The sequence below is a fragment of the Canis lupus genome, chromosome 21, assembly GCF_003254725.2.
Source record: "Canis lupus dingo isolate Sandy chromosome 21, ASM325472v2, whole genome shotgun sequence".
Lineage (NCBI taxonomy): Eukaryota > Metazoa > Chordata > Mammalia > Carnivora > Canidae > Canis > Canis lupus.
Genome location: NC_064263.1, coordinates 23452742 through 23479723, shown reverse-complemented (window position 1 = coordinate 23479723; position 26982 = coordinate 23452742). Strand labels below are relative to the sequence as shown.

The window sequence follows — 26982 nt, the reverse complement described above, 5'->3', positions numbered from 1 at the left end:
CTAGTCACTGCATGGAGCACCTCCATGCTCCAGGCTCTGGGCTACGTGTGAAGGGTCTTGCATGCCAAGCTAAGGAACTTGGACCATAACCAGAGGCATTAAGGAGCCATGGGCATTCGGGGGAGGGAGGATGACTGGCCAGGACTGTATTTTGGACACAGAGGTGCCCCTGGCCCCATAAGTTTCCCCTCTCTCTGCCCCGATAGCAATCATGACTCAGTTGGGTAGGGTGGGGACCATGCAAGGGGGCATTCCTCCTGCCCTACATTCTGACCCACTTTCTGGGTGTGAGAGCAGCCATCAGGGAGCAGGGAGGCATGAAGAGCAGGTGGCTAAGGCAGCAAAGAGGTTTCTAGGGCCCTTATCACACGCTCCCTGGTAGCAGAGTTATTTGTGTACAAGCTCGTCTGCTCTGCCAGAATTGAACAGCCCGCCCTGTGTCAGAACATTGCCTGCCTGTTTACCCACCATTCATGCACCTGCTTCTCAGGACAGCCCAGGAGGGGGAGAGGAGCAGGAAGACAGGAAATGTCACCCTCATTTCACAAATTTGGGGAGCCTGAGGGAACACACTGCAGCCTGCTTCGTTTCCCAGGTGGAGAAATCACAACCCAAGGGTGAGAAGAGTCTTGTGCTGGGGCCAGGAAATAAGCTCAGAGAGACTTGCTGATGTGCACAGAGTCCCAGGCAGAGAAGAGAACCTCGGGTTTCTGGTGCTCTTATAACGCAGCTCAAAACCGGGCTTGGCTCCTTTAGGCCTCTGCATGGCTCTCTGGGCACAGGGTGGCATATCTGGCAGGGCTGTGGGGCGAGGGGTGTGGATGGAGTCTCTGATCAAATCAAGCTCCCAGCCTCTAGACTTCCCATAGGCTTCTAGGCACAGAGCAATTCCTTCGCCTTCTGCCTGCATTCACATGTTGACTTTTCTGGCCATGATCCATACTTGTGGAAAGATTTCTATGGGGTGCAGAGTCAGGAAGGAGGGGAGCCACCAGGTGGCCGTGAATAGAGTGGAGAGTTTCTTAAAGAAGCAGAGTCCATTTGCCGGTAACCTAAGAAACTGGAGATCTGAAAGTCAAAGGCTAATAAACATTTCAACACGTGGGCTGGCAGCTGGATCCCAAAGAGCCCACAGACCGCACCTGAACACTCTCCAGGCTTCTCTCGGGTTGAGAGGCAGGAAGGGAGGGCTGCTGGCGGGAGAAACCGCACAGACCTAAAAGCAAGCAGACCCTGCCAGAATCCTGTGTGTCCTCAGGTGAGTCTAGCACCTCTCTGAGGCATACCTCCCCTTGTCTGGAATATGGGGGTGGTGTCTAGCTCACTGGTTGAAGGCTCACATTAAGACTTGGTACGCAGTAGGGAAGGGATAAAAGGAAGCCAACATCATTGGTAATAGCATTATTACTGTTATCCCCATTCCCCTGGCCAACACTCTGCCTCCCCTCCAGTGCCCAGGGGAGAGTTCTTGCCCAAATGTCCCTCAAGTGAGAAGGCCTTGGGGTGGGAAGAGAGATAGTTATGTTACCCTCACTGGAGACAGGGAAGTTTTTTTAGTTGTCTGTCTTCCTCCCAGTCTCAGGTGAAAAACAATAGTTTATAATGTTCTCTTCCCAGTTTAGACCCTCACATTTCAGAAATCTCTGGAGACATCCCCTATCTTTTCTTTCTATCTTCTATCTACCTTTCCATCAGTTCTCCCAACTGCAATCCTTTCTTCCTGACCACCTCATCCAAGAAGCCTTTCCTGACTTCGCTCACCTCCAGGAGGACTGTGCTTGCTCTTTTCACCTTTCCTTCCCTTCTCTCTTCTTTCCATCCATCCATCCATCCATCCATCCTCCTTCCTTCCTTTATTTTCTTCCTTTTATTTTCCAATCTCTGGGCCTGACACAGTGCTGATGTCCAGTAGATACAGGCCCTTGTGCCCTGTCCTCAGGGCACCTACACTCTGGAGCAGGAAGACAGATGCTCCACAAATAAATAAACACTCCCTCCAAAGCACAGTGGGAGGGTAGAATGAGATGATGTATGACATCCGGCTCAGTTCCAGGCACAAAACAGCCACCCACACACATGAGCACCTCTCCCTCCCACTCCATCCAGTGCCCGAGTCCCCTCGGCATCTACACAGGCCTGCACCTCTCCTCTCCCTGGTGACAGCCACGGAACACTGAAAAACTGCAGAGACCAGGAGCCTCTTCCTCTAGTCATTTACTTTCCTTGGTACATAGTCAGTGCTAAATAAATATTTTGTACTAATGAATACAGGAATGAAGGAGAGCCAAACCCTGAGCAAAGCTGGGGACAAAGAGGACCTGGGCCAAGTGGCGAATTAGAGGTGGGCAGTCCTGCCAGCAGGATGAGAGGTGGCGCGTGGGCCTCAGCGGGAGCCCGGGACACACAGAGCAGCCCCAGACACAAGGCAGGCAAATTTTCCCAGAGGAAGACTTTATTTAAAGTTTCATTTGTTTGGGTTTGGAGTTTTGTTTTGTTTTGCCCATTTGAACATACCAACTTTTAGGGTTACAGAATAACACAGTAAAATGAGAGATGAATTCAGAAGCATGACCTCTTTCCTCTGCTCACATTTCATAAACCATTAGGACAGGTCACTATGCAGTGCACCTCCAATTCTGTGTCAACCACCCCAGGGGTTGGGTCAGAGGCTGAGAGCCCTCTGTGGTCAGCGGCTCTGTCCAGACTGAAAGGTCTAGCTTCAGGGGGCAGTTCTTTCTGGAGAAAGAATTCTAAGAGGAGAAACCCATGCCTCATATTTGGCTAGAGAAGAGGCTCGGATAAGCTCCTAAGGGCCAACTGCCACATCTGTAGAGGTTTTGTGAGCTAGAGGTTCAACACAGCCATTGCCAAGGCTTGTTACTGTGGGGTCAATGCGCCCCCCCCCCCCCACACACACACACAGGCAGACATTTGGCAGCATCTGGAGACATTTTGGGTGGTCAAAGCTTGGAAGAGGGGTGCTACTGGCATCCAGTAGGTGGATACGCAGGCTGACCCCCTTCACACCTCCAACAAAGAATCTGCAGCCCAAATGTTAACAGTAATGATAGTGAGAAATCCTGATCCAAACTTACAGTTAAATAAGTTCTATTAGGGGCACCTGGGTGGCTCAGTGGTTGAGCCTCTGCCTTTAGCTCAGGTCATGATCTCAGGGTCCTGGGATCGAGTACTGTATCAGGCTCCCTGCAAGGAGCCTACTTCTCCCTCTGCCTACTTCTCTGCCTCTCTCTGTATGTCTCTCATGAGTAAATAAATAAAATATTTTAAAAAATAAAATAAATAAGTTATATTAAAAACAAAGGGAATAATACTCTAGATATATCGTTACTTCACGACATTTCTCTAGGATGCTCTTGAGGCTATTTATGCCCCCTAGATCTGTAGGGTGGGAACACTGTATGATGGTGTCCTACCATGCATTCCCCCCAACTCCATGCCCTGGGGACATCACTTTAGCAGCGTGACATCCTTGCTGGGGGAATTACGTCACAGAGATTGGCAAGTACTACACCACCACCTCTGTTTTTTTTTCTGGACAGCCAGTTGTTACCAGTACACCATTGGGTGTAGCCCTAAGTAAAGAAGGGAAGTCACAAGGCTGGTAGATGCTTCTAAGTTTCCAGCCTAGAGAGATGGCCCAGCACCAGCCTGCTAGACACACTGTGGAATAAGGATCTAAACGTGGCAACACATACAAATTCTCCACATCTCATATGTACACGTACCATGCATGCCATACACATACACATATGCATGCACCCCACGCATAGCCTCAGAGGCCACACAAACACCTCACACCCTCCACATATACCTACAGACACCACACACACCATACCACACGCACACTGTGTACACTTGCCACATACACCTACACCACACGCATATCATGTATGCACACGTACCCCACAGACACTTAAACATACCACGCACAGACCACTCACACAAATACAAGCATGCATAAACCAGCAATATCCATCTCACAGACAACAGCCCCACACAGAGGCCATACACACACCACATAAAAACACTCATAAGCAGCCTTCTAGCCAGCAGAGAGTAACTTAAATAATGAGAACAGTAAAAGAATACCAATCTGGCTGACCATATTCTTTGATATCTCAGTACCTCTGTGGCCCATCCTTCCACACACACCGCCTCCCTACCAGGTTGCTAAGGTGAAGGTCTCAACAACCCCCCCACACCTCTCCCTCCGAGGAATACCATCCAGTGACCGTGTCTCAGTGCCCATTCCTCCTGGCCAACAGAGCCCCGGCTGAGTGGATCCCTGCTCTGTGTCCAGCTCTCTGTATGCTGAGCCCAGCTGGCTGTGGCCTCCAGGGTCTGGCCCTCCACCCCTTCCCAGAGCACATGACAAGCAGTTCCCTGGGTGACTCCACCCACCCAGCCACTTGGCTGCCACTAGATGCTGGTAAGTCCAAACCTCTATCTCTAGCCAGATCCTCTCTGACCCCACACCCACAGCTTTGTGACATCTCCACTCAGATGTCCCCCAACTCCCCAGACAAGCTGCAAATACACTTCCTGTCTGCCCACACTTGTTCCTTGCCTGTGTTCTTCGCCCCTGCCCATTCCAAAGGTCAGAGGGGCTTGATGCATATCTCATGAATAAAGGAATAAATTATGTAAATCCTACAAAAAGAGGAAGAAAACAAACTTCCACGTGAGACACATAGGAAGTCTTACCCCATTTTACAGATGAGAGTCCTGAGTTGTGGTGAAGTCAAGGGACTGGCCCAGAAGCAGCAGCCAAGGGGTGGGTAAGGCTGTGTAAGTCCCAGAGCTGGGGGCTGCAGGCAACAGCAGGCAGGCCAGGACAGGCCCTTCAGGATCAGCTCTCCCCAGCCCCAAGTGAGGGGGTTAGTTACAAAGAAAAGGAAAAGGCGTTCCTGATACGCGTCCTGTTTCCTCTCCTCCTCTGGGCTTCTCAGGCCTGGAGGGCGGATGTCTCTGGGCTGGCAGCACTCAGCCTGTGCACAGGCAGTCAGAGGGTAAGGGTCTCCCCAGGACCCTTCCACCCCAGTAGGTGGGCCTGCATGAAGACAGGGGCTCCCTGGAGTGACCTCTCAATTGTTCCTTCCCAGCCTAGGGGAGCCTCCACCCTATATCCCCAATGGATACTCATCACAGCCAGCACCTCTTATCCATCAGACTGTCCCGTAAAGCCACCTCCACTGGGAAGCCTTCCATGTCATCCTCACTCGTTTTGGAGTCTCTCTGTAGTCCCTCTTCTTCTCTTCCTCCCTGTCCCACAGCAGCCAACGCCCACTCTGCCCAGCCTTCTGTGGCTATTGCCTGTAGATCTGGGCTCCCCATAAATCAGGCAGGGGGTAGGAAGCAGGGAGGAGGGAGACAAAGGCAGAGGCCATCAAATGGTGTTTCCTGAAAGGACAAGATGAACCTCCCCCATCAGACAGGGGACCTTCCTGAGGGCAAAGTCATGTCTCTTCTATCAGACAAAGATTTCCCTGAAATGACTTGTGGGCCAAAGTGGCTATGACTTTCCATCACAGGAGATTCTTCCACGACACAGGTCATGCCTCCTTCCTTAAACAAGGAGCTGCCAGAAGACAAGAGAGCTATGTCCCCTCTATTAAATAGGGAGCTCTGGAAATAGGAGCCACATTGCCCCCATCAGACAAGAGTCATTCTTCTGGAGAATGGGGCTGTGACTCCTCCATTAGACCAATAGCTCCCAGAGGGCACACTCCCCAACTGCTGGCCCCCATGACAGTCCTCAGAACAGATTTCAGTTCAGTCTAAGAAGAGAGGAGCTTCCTTCTGGGGCAGGACTGGGGGAGTCATGCCCAATCATCCCATGCACAGGGTCCCATGCCCCCATTCATGCCCTCAATTGACCCAAAGCCGCTTTGCTATACCTAAGACAGCTGCAGATCTGTATGGAGGTCCGTGGCCATCTCTTCCAGCCCAGGAAGGCTGACTTCTCAAGAGATTTTGAAGGGGGCACCTTGGAGAGGATGCCCAGGATAGGCTGTGCACCCAGCTCTGGCCTAGATATGACAAGATGCAGGGGCTTGATGGGTCTCTGCACCTGGCTCTGCTACGGGACAGGCAAATCCCTCCCCCCTGTGGCCACTAACAGCCCTCCCACCCCCAGACTGTCAGCATCCCCCTCAGGCTAAAGTGGCAGGAGGTACAGGTGAGGAAGGACAGCAGGGGCCCTTCCCAGGTCCCACCAGGAGTGCCAGGGGCCATCCCTGAGCCTGGTCCAAGCCGCCTTTACAATCCTCTTCCCTACAGTGTGTGCCAGCTCCAGGGAGCTGCTATTAGTTAGCATCGATCCACAAAGTGCTTTGCAGACACTTTTTATGAGCTTAGCCTCACCCAGGGCCCTGGGGGCCGGGAGCAAGATGTGGAAGTGGAGCTGGGGGACCAGACCACTGGGCAGAGCAAGGGAGCAATGGAGCTCCAAGAGCAAGGCCCAAATAAGCCTCGGGCCAGCACCCAGTAAATGTTAGCTGCATACATGTTTGCTGAAAAACCACCTTAATCTGATAACTTATCTGGGTATATTTTCTTACTAAGAATTATTATTATAAATTATGTTTATCATGTTTAATACAAGCCCAGCACTATTCTAAATACTATATTCACTCATTTAATCCTCACAAGAACCCTGTCAGGTGGATACTCTTCTTATTCCTACTCGACAGGAAGAAACTTAGACACAGATAGGTTAAGAAACTTGCCCAAAGTCACAGAGCAGAAAAGAAGAAATAGAAGCAGCTCAAACCACCTGTTTGATAAATTAAGACGTAAAAATATAATTAAAATGCTTCTGAATTTGAAAAGAATCACATTAAAAAAATAAATAAATAAAAATAAAAATAAAAAAAATAAAAAAATAAAAAAAAAAAAAGAAAAGAATCACATACTTTCAAAAGATACAATTTATTCTGTGTTCCAAACCAAATACATTCATTATTGGACATACTGTGGTACTGTCGGGATATAAGAGGTTCTCTCAAAGAATAGTATTACAAATGTAAATCACAAACTTCTCAGTCATCTCAAAATACAGTTCTCTTTTTTTAAAAAATTTTATTTATTTATTTTGAGAGAGAGCATGTGTGTGCATCAGGAGAGGGGAGAGGGAAAAGGAGAGAGAATCTCAAACAGACTCTCTGCTGAGAGTCCGTTTGAGTCTCAAACAGACTCTAGAGCCAATGCAGGGCTCGATCTCACAACAGTAAATAGATATCAAGAGAGTCAGGTGCTTGGGGGACACCTGGGTGGTTCAGTGGTTGAGTATCTGTCTGCCTTTGGCTTAGGTTATGATCTCGGGGTTCTGGGATCAAGTCCCACATTAGGCTACCTGCAGGGAGCCTGCTTCTCCCTCTGCCTATGTCTCTGCCTTTCTCTGTGTGTCTCTCATGAATAAACAAATAAAAATTTTAAAATAAAAGAGAGAGAGAGAGAGAGAGAGAGAGTCAGGTGCTTAAGGACTGAGCCACCCAGGTCCCCCTATAGTTCTCCTTCTTTTGAAACTTTTAACTGAGTAGTTTTATTAAAACTTAGAAAACAAGAAAAACCCACAATAGCAATTATTTTAACATTTATCATGTATTAGTATATGCTAGGGACTTTGCATATTTATCATGTTTAATCTTGAGGCCCACTTAAGGAAGAAAAGGTGTTATTATTGTGCCCTTCACTCTGTCCCAGGGTGCCTATCTCATGTACCTCGGTGGTCATGGTGGTGGGATGGCCCATGGGTGTCTGTCCCGCCCTGGGTGGGAGCTGCTCTAGGGTGGAGGCTGTGCCTGGCACATAGAGAAGGCACATCACAAAAGGAGTTAAGGGCTTGGGGCCAGGGAGACCCATGGCTTCATTACCCCGCACTTCCACTGTCTGGAGTGTTAAATGAGGCCCTGGCATACAGTTAGAGTTCTGTAGGTGGTGAAAATGCTAGCCACCACCACCACCACCACCACCACCATCACCACCACCACCACCACCACCAGCACCAGCACAATAAACAAACTCACTGGGTGGTCTTGAGCAGGTTCCTGGCCATCTTGGCCTCAACTGGCTTGCCAGCTCTCAACGGGGGTCACATTACTTTGATGGGTCTAGGCGGCTAAGAGGAGATAATGGGTATGAGGAGTTCCTAGGAGGCCTCAGACAAAGGTCTGTTATGAGAACAAGGCTGAATTATCAAGCATTTTTAAGAAATGCATTTCCATTACTTCCAAGAACACAGAAGCCTACAGATGAGGTAGGCACAGCAAGGCCAGCCAAGAGCAGGTGTCCTCGGGGAGGCAGCAAGCAGGAGGGAGCACTAGGGGCATCTCCAAACCTCTCCCCAAACCACACCCTGGGGCTTGGTAATCAACACCTCCATACCCACCCCAAACCCTCCACCTGTTCCTCATGCTGGTTCCCCTTCTCTGTCCAGGGAAGTGTAAGAAGCCTCCTGCCGGGAGGAACAGTGCTGGCCCCTTCTTTAGCCATCCATCTGTCTGGAGTGACAACTTCAGAACCTAGATGCTCATAAATCCAATTGAGTTGGTCATGGGGACCTGCTCGATTCTGAGGACAAAACTGCCATGTGGGGACCTTGCCCAGGCCACACCCCAGGAGGCCAGCTTCCCCAGCCTTTGCCATCCTGCCTCTATTTTACCACAACTCTGGGGACTTTGAGAAGCAAAGGGGTCTGGGGTGAATGCACTGCCCACATATGGTAGGGAGACAGACGCACAAACCAAAAACTATCCTGCAAAAGGCACTATGAGAGAGAGTTATAAAGATGGTGACAGTAACTCCAGGGAGGGAATGGCTTGGAAGTTACAGAGAACAGGTGACACGTGAGATGGGACTCAAAGGATGATGAAGAGTTTGCCAGGTCACTGAGGGGAAGAGAGAATATTAGAGCGATGTGCGTACGCATGGAATCACACATCCTTACATAGCAGAGTGTACGTTTCAAAATCATGACCTCATTTAACTCTCTCAAATCCCATAATAGTGTTATTACCTGCCCTTCCACTCCCCCTCACACACATGCAGTTAAGAAAAGGTCCAGTGAAGACAGATGATGAGCCCAAGGGCAAATGGTGACCGACTTCTGGGGAGAGGGTTGGAGTGAAGGATGGACACCGGCTGAGATGGCCCTCTCCTCATGAAGGGGGTGGTATTCATACTCCTGTCGAGCAATGGCCCCTCATTCCCTGCCCCTGCTGGTCTGTGATACCCTCCTCCCATCCCCAACATACGTGCATCCTCCTCCGAGAGCCCAGGGCCCCTCAGCAGGGCGGCCAGCAGAGGGACAAAGCAGCTTTCTAGGAGGCCAAGGAAGTGCTGAGCTTCTGTGAGGCCCAGCTTGGAGGCCGTGCCCCACCCTCTCCCACTCCTGAGCCTGAGTGCTGATAACCTCAACCTCTCCCACTGCAAATCTCCTCTCTGCTCCTCTCCCCTGCTCCCACAGCTGCCGCGGCCTCTCCCTCTCCTCCCTCCACCCCTTGCCCTCCCCAGGGAGCAGTGAGCTCAGCCTTTCCCATCAGCCATCCCTGGGAATGATGGGAAATGCACAGCAGGCCAGGAACTGGCAGAGGCCTGCCCCAGAGAGGGAGGAGGAGGAGAAGACGGGGCTTTGGGCTTTTCCGAGGGCCACCGAGGGAGTCCTGGGGGTAGGGCTCCATTCTGCTGCCTCCGAAGAAGCCCAGGCTTGACTAAAGGCACAGCCTGCCTGTCCTTACCACTTGGTCTAAATGAAGGTGGGATCCAACTGCTGGAGCTGGAATGGGCCTCTTTTTATGGAAGGGGTCACAGAGGCCCAGAGAGAGGAGGTAAAAGAAGTCTGTCTGGGGACTGACTGCCATGTCCTAGGCACTGTTTGAGCCTTTAGTATTTCTTCTCTCACCTAATCCTCACAACTACCGTGCAAGGTATGTGTGGCAAGCTGGTGAATGCGCCCCCCCCCCCCCAACAAGATGCCTGCATCTGAATCCCTGGAACTCTGGATATGGTACCTTATGTGGTAAAAGGGACTTAGCAGATGTAAGTTAGTTAAGGATCTCGAGGTGGGGAGATTCCCCTGCATTACCTGGGTGGACCTAGTGTCATCACAAAGATTCTTATTAAGAGGGAGGCAGGAGGGTAAGAAAGAGAAAAGGCAATGTCGTGCTGAGAGAGGCATCAAGAAGGAAATTTAGAAAATGCTATGCTGCTGGCTTTAAGATGGAGGATGGAACCAGGAGCCAAAGAATGTAGGCAGCTTCTAGAAGCTAGGAAAGGCAAAGGAATGAGTTCTCTGCTAGAGCCTCCAGAAGGATTGCACCCCTACCCACCTGCTTTAAGACCTCTGACTTCTAGAACTGTAAGAGAATAAATACGTGCTATTTTAGGCCACCACATTTGTGGTCATTTGTTACAGAAGCAATAGGAGATGAATAAGGTGGGTATTCCCATTTCTGTTTTGCAGATTGAGGACACAGCCTCAAGGAAGGCACGTGACTACCCCGGGTCCTACATGCTCCCCTCCACACCACACTGGGCTTAGTGGGAATCTCCATGGGCTCTTAAGGCCAGGAGCCGGTTGGCCAGGGCTTCAAGGCTGGGGGAATGTCTTAGGAGGAGACAGGGGTCTGCCAACTGCAGGGTTGTCCGCAGTCCAAGGCTGCAGACACAGGAGGGTGGGATCTGAGGAGGACAGAGCTCTGCCTGCAAGTAACTGTATTATGGCTGGGGCCTCCTGGAGCCAGTGACGGATTTCTACCCTGCCCCAAACTGTAAATCAGGGAGTCGCGTAACAAGGAGGAAGAGCCCTGGCCGTGCAGATGGGCTCAATGGGCCAAGAAATTTGCAGGATTAACCAAGATTAGATGAAATCTCCCCATTATCTCTCTTTGTTCTTGATAAAACCTGTGAGAGGAAAGCTCCTTATCCTTCCCATAGGACTGATGGGGAAAATGAGGCCCTGAGGGTTAGTGACTGGCCCAAGGTCTCACAGCTAATAAGAAGAGGAATCTGGGTGTTCGTGACCATCAACATAAAGAAACCACGACAAGTGGCTATTGAATTCCGTATACCTGACACTGTGTCTACTGTCGCTGGCATTTTCTTGGTCATTCTTTTTTTTTTTTTTTTTTTTTTAAGATTTTACTTATTTATTCATGAGAGACAAAGAGAGGCAGAGACATAGGCAGAGGGAGAAGCAGGCTCCTCATGGGGAGCCCAATGTGGGACTCGATCCCAGGACCCCAGGATCACGCCCTGAGCCAAAGGCAGACGCTCAACCACTGAGCCACCCAGGCATCTGTTTCTTAATCATTCTTGATGCAGACTTTGAAGTCTCTCCTTGGCCTCACACCCCTTCATTGCTCCCCAGAAGTCCTTCACAATCTGGGCCCACCCACCCTCCTAATCTCCCCTTCCACCCCACTCCCCTGTCCCCCCACACCCTTCCACCACACTGACCTTGGTTGTTTCCCTGGAGACACCAAACTCTTTACAACTTTAGCCTCTCCCACAGAGTTCCCTTCTCACCAGCCCCAGGTCACAGGCACTCATGGTGGAAAAAACCATAAGGTCCTGGCCACACCTGTTCCTCCTTGTGGGTAAGAGAGAGGGAGCAGAACCAGAGGTCAGCCCTCCGTGGCAGGAGACCTGGCAGGCTGGGGCTGAGAGGGCCTGAGTGAGACAGTCATTTCCTACACAGTAAAGGAACAGTGGCCTAGATGCGGGGAACAGGGTGTGGTGGGTTAACTTCTCAGGGGCATGGGCCCTCCCAGAAATGCAGACCCCAGGGCAGTGGGGCTGAGGGGGCCTCCAAGAATGTTAGGTTCCACCCCTCAGGGCTCATGTAGTGGCATGAGGCCCAGAGAAGGACAGGACTCACCCCTGGCCCCACACTGAGTCACTGTGGGAGTTTTGTTTTGTTTTTTTTTTTTTTAAGATTTTATTTTATTATTTATTCATGAGAGACAGAGAGAGAGCGAGGCAGAGACACAGGCAGAGGAAGAAGCAGGCTCCATGCAGGGAGCCCGACGTGGGACTCGATCCCAGGTCTCCAGGATCAGGCCCTGGGCTGAAGGCGGCGCTAAACTGCTGAGCCACCAGGGCTTGCCCACTATGGGAGTTTGAGGTAATAGTTTGCGGTCTGCCACTCACTAGCCAGGGAATGATCGATCAGAACGGGTCGTTCTGATCCCCATCTATAAAATGGAAATAACGGTGCCTTTTTTGATGAATGCACGGAGAAGACTGGTGCAGTGAAGCCTGCGCTAAGTGAAAGCCGTTCTCACCCTTGAGCAAGTGGGGCTTGGACTCAGGGCACTGGCTAGGGGAGCCCACTCCTCTCTGTGATGCAGCTGGTGGGTTTAATTTAACCCCCAGGCTGGACTCCGAGGTGGGGGACACCCAGACAGACTGTCTGCAAAGCCATTGCTTCTGAGCTCCCCCAAACTGCTTGGTCCTTAATGGCAGCAGATCATCTCTAGTAAAGGGATTATCATCAGCCTTATTTTCCTTCCAGTTAAAGAAAAGACTCCCCCAAGGGAGCAAGCCTGGGATAGAGGAGCTCCTGATCAAAACCTGGGCCCCCCACCTCTAAACGGGAGGGAGGAGGAATCCCCTTCCCACAGGTGGCACTGTGCTGAGTGTCTGTGTCATCACCTCACTTACACCTGGCCACAGCCACCTGGGGGTACCAGCAGGCCCATTCTGCTGAAGAGGAAGCTGAGGCTTGCTGAGGGTAAATAATGAGCTGGCAAGGCCACGTTCCTATTGCTGCAGGAAGACTAGAACAAGGGCTGCTCCTACGCTAAAGCCTTAGACCTGGGGCCTTTTTGAAAGGGAGGAAGCCAGAGCTGTGATGTGGCCCGAGGCCACCGCCTCCTGCCCTCCTGCAGCACCTGCGACCCATCTCCTCCCTCCAGGCCCTCTCGCCTCACCTCAGCCTCCCCAGAGAACCGTTCATTGTAACTATGAACACAGCAGGTGGTAATGCTGTGGCCTCCATTCAGGGAAGGATGCCCGCTCCCACACCAAGTTCACATCCACTTCATCTTAGATATTTGCTCACTGGGTACTTCCTCAGAAAGCCTTTGGTGACCATCCCCAACTAAGTCAGCTCCCCCCCCTTAGGCATTCTCAGGGTACCCCTCACAGTGGGAACTCTTGCTGTCTCTCTGCTCCAGACTGAAAGCCCTATGAAGACAAGGATGGTGTCTGTTGGCTGCTCTGGCCACCCCGGACAAATGCCCAGTACTGGCACACAGCCTCAGGAGGCCACTCTACACTTGCCTGGTCCAGGCACTGTGCCAATGGCTGATCCCAAGCTTCACATTTAATCCTCATGATTACTAGGAGGTGGGGGTTCTCATCCTCCTGTCCAGATAAGCACATGAAACCAAGAGAGACAGTGACCTCCCTGAGGACACCCAGTTAACCTAGTACGTGGCTAGGACCAGCTACAGAATCTGTGCATCCAATGCAAAATGAAAATGCAGGGCCCCTTGTTCAGATGTCAAGACAGTGTCAGAAGAGCATTTGACCAATCGAGAGGTCCTCCTGAGCCTGGGCCCCTATGTGACTGCAAGATTGCCTGCCCCTAAAGCCAGACCCCGGGGCACTCGTGTGTCCTGACTCTGGCCCAAACCCAGGCTCCTCTAGCTGAGAGGCCCTTGGGCATGGGTCTCCTATGGCAGTGGGTCTCATGCTGGAGCATCGGTCAGAATCACGTGGGAGGCTGATTAAAACCCAGCTTGCTGGGCCCCAGCTCCAGAATTCCCATTCAGTAGGTATAAGGTGGGACTGGGAATGTGTATTTCCAACTGCTGCATTTCTAAAGGTGCTGCAGATACAGCGGCCCTGAGACGCTGAGAAGCACTGCCCAGAGGAAGGCATGTTTAGCAGGGGCATTCGGAATCCAGGGCCCTACAGAAGGAAAGATGTAGGGCTGGGCTGTCAGCTCTGAGGATGCCCCATGTCCTTGCAACCAGACCGAGGCCTCCAGCAGAAAGGGCCAGCCCTGCTAAGGAGGAGTGTGGGGAAGGAAGGGGAGACGCTGGGAGGAAAAAGGAAAACTACACAAATTACTTGAATTTCTATAACAACCTTGAGAGGCAGCCCGTGTTATCTCTGTCGTAGAGGAAACCTCTCGCACAGAAGTCAGTGATTTGCCCAGGGTCACAGCCAGGAAATTACGGAGACTGCAGCTGAACCTGGTTCTAACTTATGTGTTGTCACAAGCCTGCTTCATCCAACCTGACAAGTTCTAATCCCATGACCTGCTAGGCCCAGGGGAGCAGAGCTAGTGGCCTTGGGTTCACACAGTCCCAAGCCCGAGAAAGGCCTGGCAAGCCCTGAGGGCCCTCCCCCTGCCTGCCTCCCAAACCCAGGCGTGCAGCACAGAGACCTGGGATCCAGCTGAGGGGGCTACGTGCTGGCACCATTCCAGCAGGCCAGAGCACTCATCCTCAGATCAGAGGTTCTTCCCACATCCAGGCCCTTCTCTCCAGCCTCCCTTCTTTCCCCTTACTCGCACATACCCTAAGCCCCAGATCACACACCATCTGTTTCTTGTGCCTGGAATGCCCTTCTGACCCTGCCATCTCTTACCCATCCTTAAACACCATACATCATCTCCACTAGGAAGAGCCCCCCTCAGCACCTTATCCATTCTCACCCCTCTATCCTGTCACTCTCTGCTTTGTTGGCTGCTCCTCCAAAGTTCACTCTACAAATATTTATTGAGTTATCTGCCCTGCCCTGAGGATACAAAGCCCAGGCTGAACTCCGTCAACCCAGGGTGGGGGTCTGCTTCACCTGTGAACCTCCCCACCAGGAGGGACAGACAGAGAAGGTGTCCGTGCAGGTCCTCGGGGAACAATGGGACCTCAGCTGGGGATGTGAGAAGGTGGTTGGGGCTGGGGCAATAGTGCAAATTCTATGTTCCAGGCCACTGCCAAGCTGTAGGGAGCAGCTCCCCCCCACACACGTTGTCCCCTCTGGAGTACAGATCCTTGACAAAGCAGCACAAAACTCCTATGAAATGACCATAAGGCACGTTACGTGTCCCTGTGCCAAGGGGCTGCTATGCCATGGGCTCCGCAGAAAACCAAGACCCAGAGGGGGAGAGGGATACCGGGACCAGGAAGCAGCCCTAGAACGGGCTTGCAGCCTCCTCTCCCAGGAGATGTGGGTTTTAAACAGTAGGGGAAGGAGAAGGCAATGTGCCTCTACCCTGAAGGATGTGCCCCATGGAACCCCGTGTCTGGAGACAGAAGGCACTGAGGGAAAGCCAGAGCCCACAGAAGCCCCAGGCGGGAGAGGACGGCTACTGAGGAGCAGGGAGGCTGGAGTGCAGCCAGGCTGGCAGAGGAAACATCTTGAGAGGCAAGAGGGAGGAAGGGAGGAGGAATGAGAAAGGAGGAAAGAGCCAGACACGCAAACACCTCCGCCTCCTCTTTCCAACCAAAACAGAATCCCCAGAAGACAGACCTGTGAGGAAGGAGACAGGGAAAGAAGCCGGGGCCTCAGAGGGGCGGTGGCTGGGCAGGCGCCCAGGGCTGGAGCCTCTGGAAGCTTCAGGGCCTGGGTAGCCCTGCTAGAGACTGGAGCTGGGGCAGCAGGGAGGGGAGGCCCCATCGATCACCAGGGCCTGCCCAGCTCTGTCTCCACAGGGACCGGGGCTCGGGGAGGAAGGGGATACAGACTCCACCTGGTCTCTCCTACTGCTCCGTCAAGACCCACTCAGGTACCAGCTCTTCCCAAAGTCCCTGAACCAATCTCTGAGCTGGGCTTGGCTCCACACAGGATTTAACACAAATTCAGAAAACACTGCAGAAAAATCAACCTGATGCTAGAGTCAAGGCTTAGCCCTTAGAAAGCCCACAGGCCAGTGGGAAAGCCAAGGAGTTCAACGGATGGAGTGGGGACACCAAGGTGACTGCGGGCTCCCAGACAACCAGGACTGGCAGGCACTCTGGGACAGTCCACAAAGCCTTAATGGGGGCCTTTTCTTCTGGTAGGACATGATGCTGGGATTAGGAGTCAGGAGGAGCCGGGGCACTGAGGAAGGAGGAGGCATCATCTTTGTCCCCACCACCACTCCACACTCATACTCTTACACAAACACACACACACACACACACACACACACACACACACACACAGTGCTGCAGGCTGAGGAGGCTTCCAGGGATCTGGGTTCTGATCCTGGCTTTGGGATTTATACCATTCCCTTGACTTTTCTGGGTCATTCCCTTCCCTCACCTGTATAATAGGAACTCTTCTATACCCTTTCCTCTCAGGAGAAGCACCAAGTTAAGGACAAGCCTCCATGTAAGTAAGAACTGATGCCTCTGCTATGATGTCAGCACACAGGAGAGTCCCACCCCATCCCTGTCCTGGCCAGTACCTTCTTTCCTCAGGCCTTCATTTCGTGACAGTGAGCTAGGGAGACAGAGGCTGTGGTCTGGAGCTTGTGGCCAAGCCTGGTGTCCAAGTGGGACAGTGGCCCCAAAGCAAATCCACTTCCTGTCCAGGGGCCCTTCCTCTCCTTCCTCTCTCCCTCCTGGAGGAAACACCCCTCCCCACACACATTAGTCCTCACCACTGTTTGAGAAGCTTTATTGCAATGACTTGTGTCTGCACTTTCCCTCATCTGGCTGGCTCTAAGCTGTTAGAATTGAGAGACAAGTCTCTCATTCACTTTTTTATCATAGTGAACCAGTCTGCCGTGGGTGAACCTTCCACTTGCTAGAGGACATCCGCCAAGTGATTCCCCTTCCTCAGTCTGTTTCCTCATCTAAAATGAGGGGAAGGGGACACCTGGGTGGCTCAGTGGTTGAGCGTCTGCCTTTCGCCCAGGGCATGATCCCAGGATGAAGTCCTGCACTGGGCTCCCTAGAGGGAGCCTGCTTCTCCCTCTGCCTATATCTCTGCCTCTCTCTGTGTGTGTCTCTCATGAATAATTAAATTAAATCTTTTAAAAATAAAAAATAAATAAAATGAGGGAATGACAAGAGGGCCTACCCGATAAGGTTGTTTGGAGGATTAACTAAATGTAGTACCTAGCCCTTGGCAACACATATTAGCTTTTATTATTATTAATAATATTCTACAAATATGTATTGAATGCCTTGCCCATGTCAGACACTGTTGACTACCAGGGATGAATGGTGACTATTGGCAGATTTGGGCAATGGACCCTGTCTACACAAAGTTTCCCTTCTGGCAGGGAAGACAGCAGAGCTCCGAACTGCACAACACCAGAGGGTCCCATGGCACAGACCACAATGCCAACAGTACCCTCTGCAAGTATGCAACACAACAGCCCTGCAAGACAGACATCAAAGAAAGAGTGCACAGTGACTCTTACATTAAGTGCTGTCAAATACAGTGCTCCAAGAGCACAGGATAGGTGGCTGACCAGCCTGAAAAATTGAGAAGGCTTCCCTAAGAACTGAGATCTGAGCTAGGAGTTGAAGAAGCAGCAGTAATAACTCTGACAGGAGCGATGAGTGGGCATGTTACATGGAGGCAAAATAAACAGAAGATACAGTGGGAAAGTTCAGAAGCAGGAGCAAGTGGGCGAGGCCAGCAGGAGCAGGACAGCAGGGCCCGGTCACCAGGTGGCCAGCAGTCGGGATATTACCATCACCATGAAAAGACATTGGCAGGGTTTCAGCAGGGAACAGACACAAACAATGTAATTACATTTTAATATGCTCACTCTGGCTACTGGGTGGAGAACGGAAAGGTGGAAAGGCTTGAGTAGACACAGGGAGGCCAGTCAGTCAGGGGGCAGGATCAGTCATAAGGCTGCGTGGGTTCAAATCCCAGATCTACAGCTTATGAACTGGAGGCAAGATCACAAGAGTGCCTGCCTCCCTGGGTCACTGTGAGGATGAGATAAGCAGCTTCATGTATATAAAGAATTGGGAACAACCCCTGGCCCGTAGAGAGTGCTGTGTGTGTTCAGCTGGTATCATTCATTCCCGGGAGAAATGAAAGTGGCCCACATTAGAGAGGTAGCAACGAGAGAGAGTGAGACATGGTCAGACTCCAGAGGTAATATCAACAAGGTCCCATTGCAAGCACCCAGCTTCTCCAGCCCCTGTGCCAGCTGCAACCGCATAAGACACCCGAAGCCAGACATGCCCAGCTTAGCCCTTCCCACATCCGGACCCACAGAAACTAGGAGAGATAAAAAATGAATGTTGTTTCCAGCTACTAAGTTATTGGCTGATTGTTTATGCAGCAAAAGAGAAATGCAACAACTCATAATAAGACTGACCTGGTGGGAACCTCCTCTCCTCCAGGGGCAAGAAGCCACACCCTGCAAGACAACAAAGATGTGCAAGGGAAAGGGAGCGGGGGCAGATGCAGAGCTTTGGACCCTTGCAACTTCCAGGACCTTGCCTTTAGAAAGTAATTGGATAGCTTCACAGCAAGTCATTTCAGCATTATTTATAATAGCAAAAAACTAGAAATAATGTCAATGTCAAATGAGGGGAGGGTTCAATAAACCGCGGGGCATTTGCATGAGGAACTCTGTGTCATTAATAGATGTAGATTTATTAATGCTGGGTTAATGGCAGGGAAAATGTTGGAGGCGGAAAAAAAAGCATTAGTCCAAATGTCACACATAGTTTAAACGCAACTGTGTTTGAGTACACAGGCACAGGCACATGCACACATATATGTATGCACATATGGATACAAATAGGGCAAACATTAAAGTATATATATATTTTTAATGTTCTTCCAAAGCAATGAAATTACGGATTGTTATCTTCTCCTCGTCCAAATGTGAAAGTTTTGTGTTATTTATTTTTTCTTTAAGATTTTATTTATTTATTTGAGAGACAGAGAGAGAAAGAGAGAGAGAGAGAGAAAGTACGAGTGGGGTGAGGGGCAGAGGGAGAGCATACTCCCCATGGGGCCCAATGTAGGACTTGATCCCAGGACCCCAGGATCACGACCTGAGCTGAAGGCAGATGCTCAACCACTGAGCCACCCAGGTGCCCCAGTTTTATGTTTTTTAAAAAAATGATTATTGAAAGATAAATATCAGTTCTTTTTAAATGTGTCCTCAGAACTCTGGTCACTCTGTCCCTAGGATGACACAACAGCTGAAGAAGGTTAGCCTGGTGAAGGGAAGGGTCCTTGCCTACTTTGCTCTGGGCTGGTGCCCAGGTGCTAGAACGGTGCCTGGTACATAGCAGGTACTTATTAGCAAGTCCATGTTGAACAAGCAAATGAATACATGGCGCTTATCAGACGGCACTGTATTCTGAGTGCCCAGCAACCTCTCTCACCGCCGGCGGGGGCGGGGGGGACCTGGTCTGGCCCCACTCTGTGTCCACAGGGCTCAGCACGGCCCCTGGCACTGAGCAAAGGCCCCTGGATGGATGAAAGGCTGAGTACGTGAGGATTCTACCAAAGAAAGCTTCCCTGACCAGAGCGAGCCAGGCCCTTGAAGGCTGGGGTCCATGTGTGTAGGAGTGTGGTGCCCATGTCTGCAAGACAGAAGAGGGCATGTGAATATATCAGGGCTTTCTGAGAACCTGGAGATGCCTGGCCTCACTCTGGCTCTGCCTTCCTCCGGAGGCCTCCCGTTCAGCGGCGACTGCCTGTTTTATCCATTCCTCCCACCACCAGGGAGGAGTTCTGGAAGCCTGACTCAAGCTACTTAAGATGTAGCTTTGCTTTTACAAGAAGAGAGAAAATAAGCTCCTTCCTGGAATGACTTTTCTGCTCCTCTGCCCTGGGACAATCTCTGTGATGAGCATCTGGCAAGGAAGCCAGCAGGTGGAGACATAGCTCTGGGGGGAGGGAGGGCACGTAGCTGGAGGTGAGCTGAGGGATCCAGGGGTTGGAAAGGGGGTACAATAGCTGAGTAAGACTTTGCTGGGGGTGAACGGGAGTCACCGTAGCCTGGTGATTGTGCTTGTACTGACTGTCATGGTGAGGGGATGGGGATGTGACATGACTGTGCTAGAGGGACAGACTGGGGATGGCAGAGGGGAAAGGTGCCAACATGGAGGGCTTGACAGAGCAGGGACGGAAGCAGCTAGAATCAGACTTTCAGTCCATGAGACTCTGAGCCTAAATAACGGCTGGAAGGGTCGGGGAAGCCGGCAGCGGCTAGCCAAAAGGAAGCCAAGGCTTGAAGGCTGGAGCTCAGGAGGGACCCTCGATTCCCACTCCAACCTCCTTATCTTGGTTGTCCAGAATGCCAGCCCCCAAAAAAGACTGTCCAGTTTTTATAAATTAAATCTCAACAGATGTGACACCTCAGGCCCATCCCAAACACTGGCCCAGAGGTCTGGAGGTTAAACACTGAGAATGCCGGAGCATGGCCAGCCTGATCTCTCCCATGACAAGCAGGGGAAACTAAGGCCCAGGGACTCGCTAACATTCCAAAAAGCCCAAGGCGCCAGCTCCCAAGATCTGGGTGTTTTCAAAAGCCATGAAAGAGACCTGACGGGTCCTAGGGGAAACAGTGCCTGCTCAGGCAGCTCTGAGAAGCAGGAGGTGATGCACGATTTTCATTAACAGCTGGAGCTACAGGCACAGCCCAGGGAGGAGGTAGTGTGGGGGCTTGACTCCTGCACCGAGATGTAAGGGCACCCCTGAAAACAGGCCCTGGGTCCTCAGAGCACAGCCTGGGTCTGGAGCTCAGTAAGTGAGCAAATAAATAAAAATGTGAATGAGAAAAAAAAAAAAAAGTGAATGAGCAATCATAACAACAGCTAACACTTACATAGTACTCATTTTGTGCCAAGTGGCATTCTCGGCACTTTACAAATATTAACTAATTTAATCCTCAGGAAAATTATATAATTTCCATAATAAAAGATTAAGATTCTCATAATAAAATATTTCATAATTCCCATCTCACAGATGAGAAAATAGAAACAGAAGGTTTAAATAACCTGCCCAAGACCACATCACTTTGAATCCTCTCAGTCTTAGTCTAGAACCCTTGGTCCTAACCATTCAGCGAAACTGCCTCCCATCTGATACCCGCACCTATCAATGCTGTTCAATCCCACACCATCTTCCTCTAGGAACCTCACCCAACACCCATGTCTCACCTCCAGTATCCCCTCTTAACAGATGCAGGATTTTTTTTTTTTTTACAATTAAAAAAATAATGTATTGAGGTGAAATTCACATAACATAAAACTTAACCATTTCAAAGTGAATAATTAGTGGCTGGAGCTCTAGTACATTCAAGATGTGCAAAACAAAACAAAACAAAAAAACCCACTACCTCCTCCATTTCTAAAACATTTCCACAGGTCCAAAGTAAAATGCTTCACCCACAGATAGTTTCTTCTCCCCATCCGCCCCTTCTCTCAGCCCCTGGCAGCTACCAACGTTGGCTTTCTGTGTCTACCGATCGATCTATTCTGGACATTTCATATAAAGGGAATCCTATAACATTTGACCTATGTGATTGACTTCCTTCACTTAGAACAATGTTTTCTTTTCTTTTTTTTTTTTTAAGATTTTATTTATTCATTCATGAGAGACACAGAGAGAAAGGCAGATGCTCCATGTGGGGAGCCTGATGCAGGACTTGATCCCAGGACCCTGGGATCAGGCCCTGAGCTAAAGGCAGATGTTCAACCACTGAGTCACCCAGGCGCCCCTAGAGCAATGTTTTCAAGGCTTGTCCCTGTCACAGCATGCCCAGTGTGTCATTCCTTGTTATAACTCAATACTTTTCCATGGTTTGGAGAGACCACAATCTGTTTAGCCATTTATCACTGATGTACATTTGGACCATCTGCTTCCACTTTCTGCCGCCTTTTGATCCTTACCATGACCCTGGGAATGAGGACTATTGTCCTGTCTCCTTTCTGGAAACAACACTGACATTCATCTGTAGTAGAGTGGAGACTTGGAGCGGAGCCCCCCGTCTGCCAAATTAGAGTGTCCTTCCCTAGAGTATCCTTGTATCCCACCAGCCATTCACTCACCCTGCAAGTCACACCTTTCCACATGCCAGGCTCTGGGCCAGGTACGGACAACACAGAGTGGATGGCTCAGGCGAGGCCCCAGGGTCTTCCAGGGCCTAAAGATGCAGAGATGCACTCCTGCCCACGCCAAAAGTTCCAGGATCCAGGCACACTATGTCCAAAAGGAGTATGGGGCAGGAGGATCCTGCTTATTTTCCTCCTTGAGTCTTAGCTTTCCTTCCGGCATCGAGGGAAGATGGCCCCTAGCAGAAGGCTCTAGAGAGCTACACAGCAAGAATGCTGAGCAGAGCAGGAATTGCTGAGCTGAAAAGGCCTCCAGAAAACACAGGACTCACAGCCATGGAGTGGGAAGGGGCACGGTATCAGGACAGTCATGAGGGTTTCCCCTGCCAATCTGTCATTTCACCCCTAAGACATAAATGCACTAGAAAAAGCCCTTTGCCAGGAATGCCCACTATGCCTTCCTGCTGTGCAACTTTGAGTTAAACCTTCTCTGAACCTTCTCTGACCAAAAATAGGGGCTTGGGACTCTAGAATTCTAGACTCCAGGTTGGGAGGAGTGCGCTGACTTCAGAGAGTCCTTCCTTTTGGTTTTCTTGGTTTGGGGTTTTTTGAGAGAAAGAGGTGGAGGGAGGAACAGAGGGAGAGGAAAAGAAAGATTAAGCAGGCTCCATGCCCATCACAGAATGGGATATGGGGCTCAATCTCATGACCCTGAGATCCCGACCTGAGCCAAAATCAAGAGTCAGATGCTTCACTGACTAAGCACCGCAAGGTCACTTCCTTTTGAAGACTCCCCTTCAGGCCTCCTCTCTGTGTAAGACGGTGTGGCTCTGAGCACTAGAGACCCATAGAGGCCATCTCCTTCCTACCCCTTAAGAAACCACCTCTGCCACACATTTGCCTGTTAATGGGACCACCCTTGGGAGTTCCTGGCATTCAATGTGGAGGCAATCAGTCTGGGTCGGCACTAATAGTCAGCACCGCCTCCTCTGGCTCTCTTCACCCAGGACACGGGCCCAACAAGTATGTGGTGAATGAACGAGTGAGCGAACGAGTAAACAATCCCTCGGTGATTTCCCAACTTCTAGCCTCTCTTTTCTAGCCTATTTTTTCCACATAGCTGCCACTGGAACCTTCAGCTCCTGCCTTCCCCTGCAAGCTGTGTGGCTTTAAGTAGACTGCTTAATTTAGCTCAGCCTCGATTTCCCCATTTGCTAAACAGGGGCTCTACCTGGGGGATACATGAGGGAGTTGAAAAGAGAAAGCACAGGCCCAGCACCTCAAAGGGCTAAGGAGTCCTCCAGGAAAAGCAGTTGAAGGAAAGCTATTGCTCTTTGGCACCGCACCCCATCCCACGCCTCTCGGCCCTGATCCTCTGATCCCTCTCCATTCCAAAGGCTGGAGGAAAGAGCCTAGCCCCTGGGCTGGCCCCTGGCTGGATGTAAATGTTTATGCCAAGCCCAGCCTCCCAGGGACAAGTTATTTGCTCTGCTTGTAATTAATTGCAGTAGGCCCGTCTGGGTAATAAACTCTGCCGGGGAAACATAAACAGCTTGCACAGAGCTCCAAATCCATTGTGAGGTCAGCAGAGAGGGTCTGCAGGAATGGAATGTTCTCCCCCTCGGAGGAAGACCCTTGAAGACCATTTGAAAAAAAGCAGCTGATATTATGGGGTGCTTACCTTACTTGAGGCACAGTTGAGCCCTTGCATACCTGGTATCACTATGCTCCCCATTTTAAAGAGAACGAGGCTGAAGCCAAACAAGGCTGGGCTGGGAGGGACAGCAAGCCTGACTTCAGGAAAGGGTCGGGGGGAGGCAGCCATTCATTCAACAAAAATGTATGAGTACCCCCTGTGCCGGGTACTGGGACCAGAGAAAAGAAAAGAAAGTCACTGGCACAGAGGGTGACAGCAAGCTACAAGTGGCCATTCAAGCTCTGCAGGGCATAGAGCACCCAGTAGGCCTCTGGCGGGAGTGCAAAGTAGGTGTGCAGTGAGTGAGTTTCTGGCTGAGATTTACTGCTCTTTTCTTTGAGCCAGTGCAGCCTCTTGCCAACCAGTTCAAGGCGTCTCGAAGACACTGTGCCAGGGCTGGGGGTATAATGACGGATGAACAAAACATAACCTTTGCCCCCAGGGAGCTCAGTCCAACTGTAGGTATGCACATGTGGGTAAAGGAGTAGAATGTAAGACACAGCTTGATGAGGGATATGGGGGAGGAGAGAGGGATAACCAGCATTTACTGTGCCAGGCCCTGTGCTAAGCCCTACGATATCTCATTTAGGCCTTACTACAACTCTGGCAGTGGGGAAAGAATATTATCACCTCCATTTTATTTATTTATTTATTAAAGATTTTATTTATTTGTTCATGAGGGACACAGAGAGAGAGAGAGGCAGAGACATAGGCAGAGGGAGAAGCAGGCTCCATGCAGGCAAACCAATGCATAACCAAATCCCAGGACCCCGGGATCACAAGACAGATGCTCAACCACTGAGCCACCTAGGTGCCCATCCCCACTTTAAAGACAGGAAAACAGAGGTTCAGCAAGATTACCTGTCTCAAGGTCACAGACATAAGCAATAGTAGTGGAATGTGAACCCTGGCCTTACACCAAAGCTTATACTCTTTCCTCCTAGCCCCCCCCCCCTCCCTGTAGGGGGCACTGAAAGTGGGAAGGACCTGAGGACCATTAAGCAACCTTCACCTTTCCCCAGCTCTGCTCAAGGCAGGATGTGGGAAGCAGCGCGCCCTGCCGGCCTGGTTTCCCTTCTATGCTGGAAAAGTCAGCTTGCCTGCCAGGGCTTCGGTCTCTTAAACAAAAACCGGTCAGGCTTGTTACCTCCCTGCCCCCCAGGAGCAGGAAAGGTCAGTCCAGATTTCCACTCTGCCCTCCCCCATGAAAGGGCCACTCTGTTTACAACAGCCCCTTCCCAGGGAACTGTACTGGACAGCTTATAAACACTTTTCACCCTCTCAGGTCCTCTGACCACCAGCCCCCCACCCCAGCCGTCTGGATCCCAGCACCCAGCACCAGGTACAGCACAGTGCAGGTGAATTTGACAGCCGGCAGACTGGCTCCACTCCCATGGAAGGTGCACTGCCCACACACTCCCCCAATCCCCCAACCATCCCACCCCTCCCCTGCCCGTCTCCATCCAGGTTCCATCCACATTTACTGAACCTGGGACCTTACCAGGCAGTTTCACCTGTGGTCCATTATTTAAACATTTCCACAGCCTTTTCAGGTAGGTATTACGTCCATGTCACAGATGAGCAAGACCGAGGGCAGGACTATTCCAGTCTCTTGCTTAACACAGCAAGTAAGATCCACAGCTGGGCCTATCCCAGAACCAGCTCCCTCAGATGCCTTTCAAGTTCTGGCTCAGCAGGAGGGCTGCAAGTGTTGACCAGGTCCACACAGGTGGGATGAGACCTCCCTGAGCACATGTAGGGATAAAGCACCAACATCCTGGCACAGAGGACCACCTGGCCTGAGCAGGGGCAGATCCACACTCCAATGAGTTCATATCGTTTGGAAGCCCTCTTTAAAAAAAAAATAAAAATAAAAATAAAGTACAAAAATATCTTCCTTTTGCACCTTTCACAAAGCCTCTGAGCACGTGGACCCAGCCTAGGTCTTGGAAGGGGCCATGGAGCACAAGGGGCCTGAAGCTGAAGGTACAGCAGCCTCGTGGTGAATCCGCCTCTGGGCTGGAGGAAGGGCCCAGAGGCGATCCGATCACCACCCGCCTTCACAAAGGCCCTGCCTCCAGCCCAACAGACAGAGGAGGCTCCGGAGGACTTTCCTTCTTCTTGTCACACGTCCTGCTGCTACTAAGCCCTTCCCACAATTGGACCAAGTCCTTCTGTCTGTCTCCCTCTTGCCATGGTTGCAGAAGAGCAGAGCCCATCTGAGCGCAGGGCCGGCCCACAGAGTATGTATGCTCACATGGACAGCAGCGCTGGATTTCTTTGCGATCCTGGAGCACATCCCCAGGAGTATCTTCTATGCCTGGGTGGGCAGGGTCAGCCCCACCTGTGCCTGGAACCCTGGGCCAACAGGAACACCCCTACCAAGAGCCCCATCCCCAGATACCTAAAGGAGATGACACTATTTCCCAAGTGTTCCCACATCCCACATCCCATCTGGTCCACACATCAGCCCTGGATGATACACAGAGCCAGTTTTTTGTTCCCATTTACAGAAAGGGACAACAAATGACACTCATCGTGTGCCTACTCTGGGCTAGACATGCCAAGGGACCTTCACAAGTGACATCTCACAGACATCTGGCAGAAAGGGCTGGATTTCCCAGGGGACAGGTGGGAAGCTGAGGCCTAGCTTGGGCTCTGGGAATGGGGCTGAAGCCCTGCTCTCCCACCTCCCGGCCCAGACCTCTCTGCCCAGTCTCTTCACAGTCCGGAGTGGAGAGCTCAGAAGGCAGACATGCTGGAACACTGTGCACTGTGTGAGGAACAAGAGGAGCAGCTGGTGGCTTCTGACAGGCCTTCCTAGAAGAAGTGGATCAGAGGCTGCCTTCTCCTCTCAGGATGTGTCAGAGAAAGGGTGCACAGGCCTTGGAAGCCTGAAACCTGCTTGAAAGCAACAGCCTCACAGACTCAGGGCCTGAATCTGCCCACATGCTGCCAAGCAGGAAAGGGCCTCATGCCCACCTCCCACCTTCCACTTGCTCAGCCTTCCAGGCCCTTCACAAGACCACCCCTCACCCAGCAAGCCAGCTGCCTGGTGCCTGCTCTTGCTTGCCCAAGTCCTACCTCTGTCCTTCCCTCATGATTCATTCACTCATACATCCATTCTACAAACCCTTATGGAGAATGTAGTGTGGGTGACCAACTGTCCCCAACCACCCACGACAAAGGAGTTCCCTAAGATGGACTGAGACAGTCCCAGGAAAACTGGGATAATTGATCCCACTGATGTACCCTGTGCCTGGCCCTGTGCTGTCACTGAGG

General features: G+C 51.2%; 1 protein-coding gene across 9 annotated transcripts in view; it reads right to left on the bottom strand.

Moving 5' to 3' along the window:
• ARRB1 (arrestin beta 1) overlaps positions 1-26982 on the bottom strand; it is a 77316-nt gene that overhangs the window by 36074 nt on the left and 14260 nt on the right. For 4 of the 9 annotated variants that reach the window (XM_025458979.3, XM_049098750.1, XM_049098751.1 and 1 more), the window contains exon 1: positions 4254-4285. The exons of 2 other annotated variants lie outside the window; for them this stretch is intronic. In XM_025458979.3, coding sequence (XP_025314764.1) covers positions 4254-4270 — 17 coding nt within the window. In that variant the 5' untranslated portion in view covers positions 4271-4285. Of the gene's footprint in view, positions 1-4253; positions 4286-4725; positions 4884-8048; positions 8141-26982 lie in introns of those variants that run through there. 3 more of the 9 variants (XM_035704285.2, XM_025458985.3, XM_035704288.2) reach the window with 3 other exon arrangements.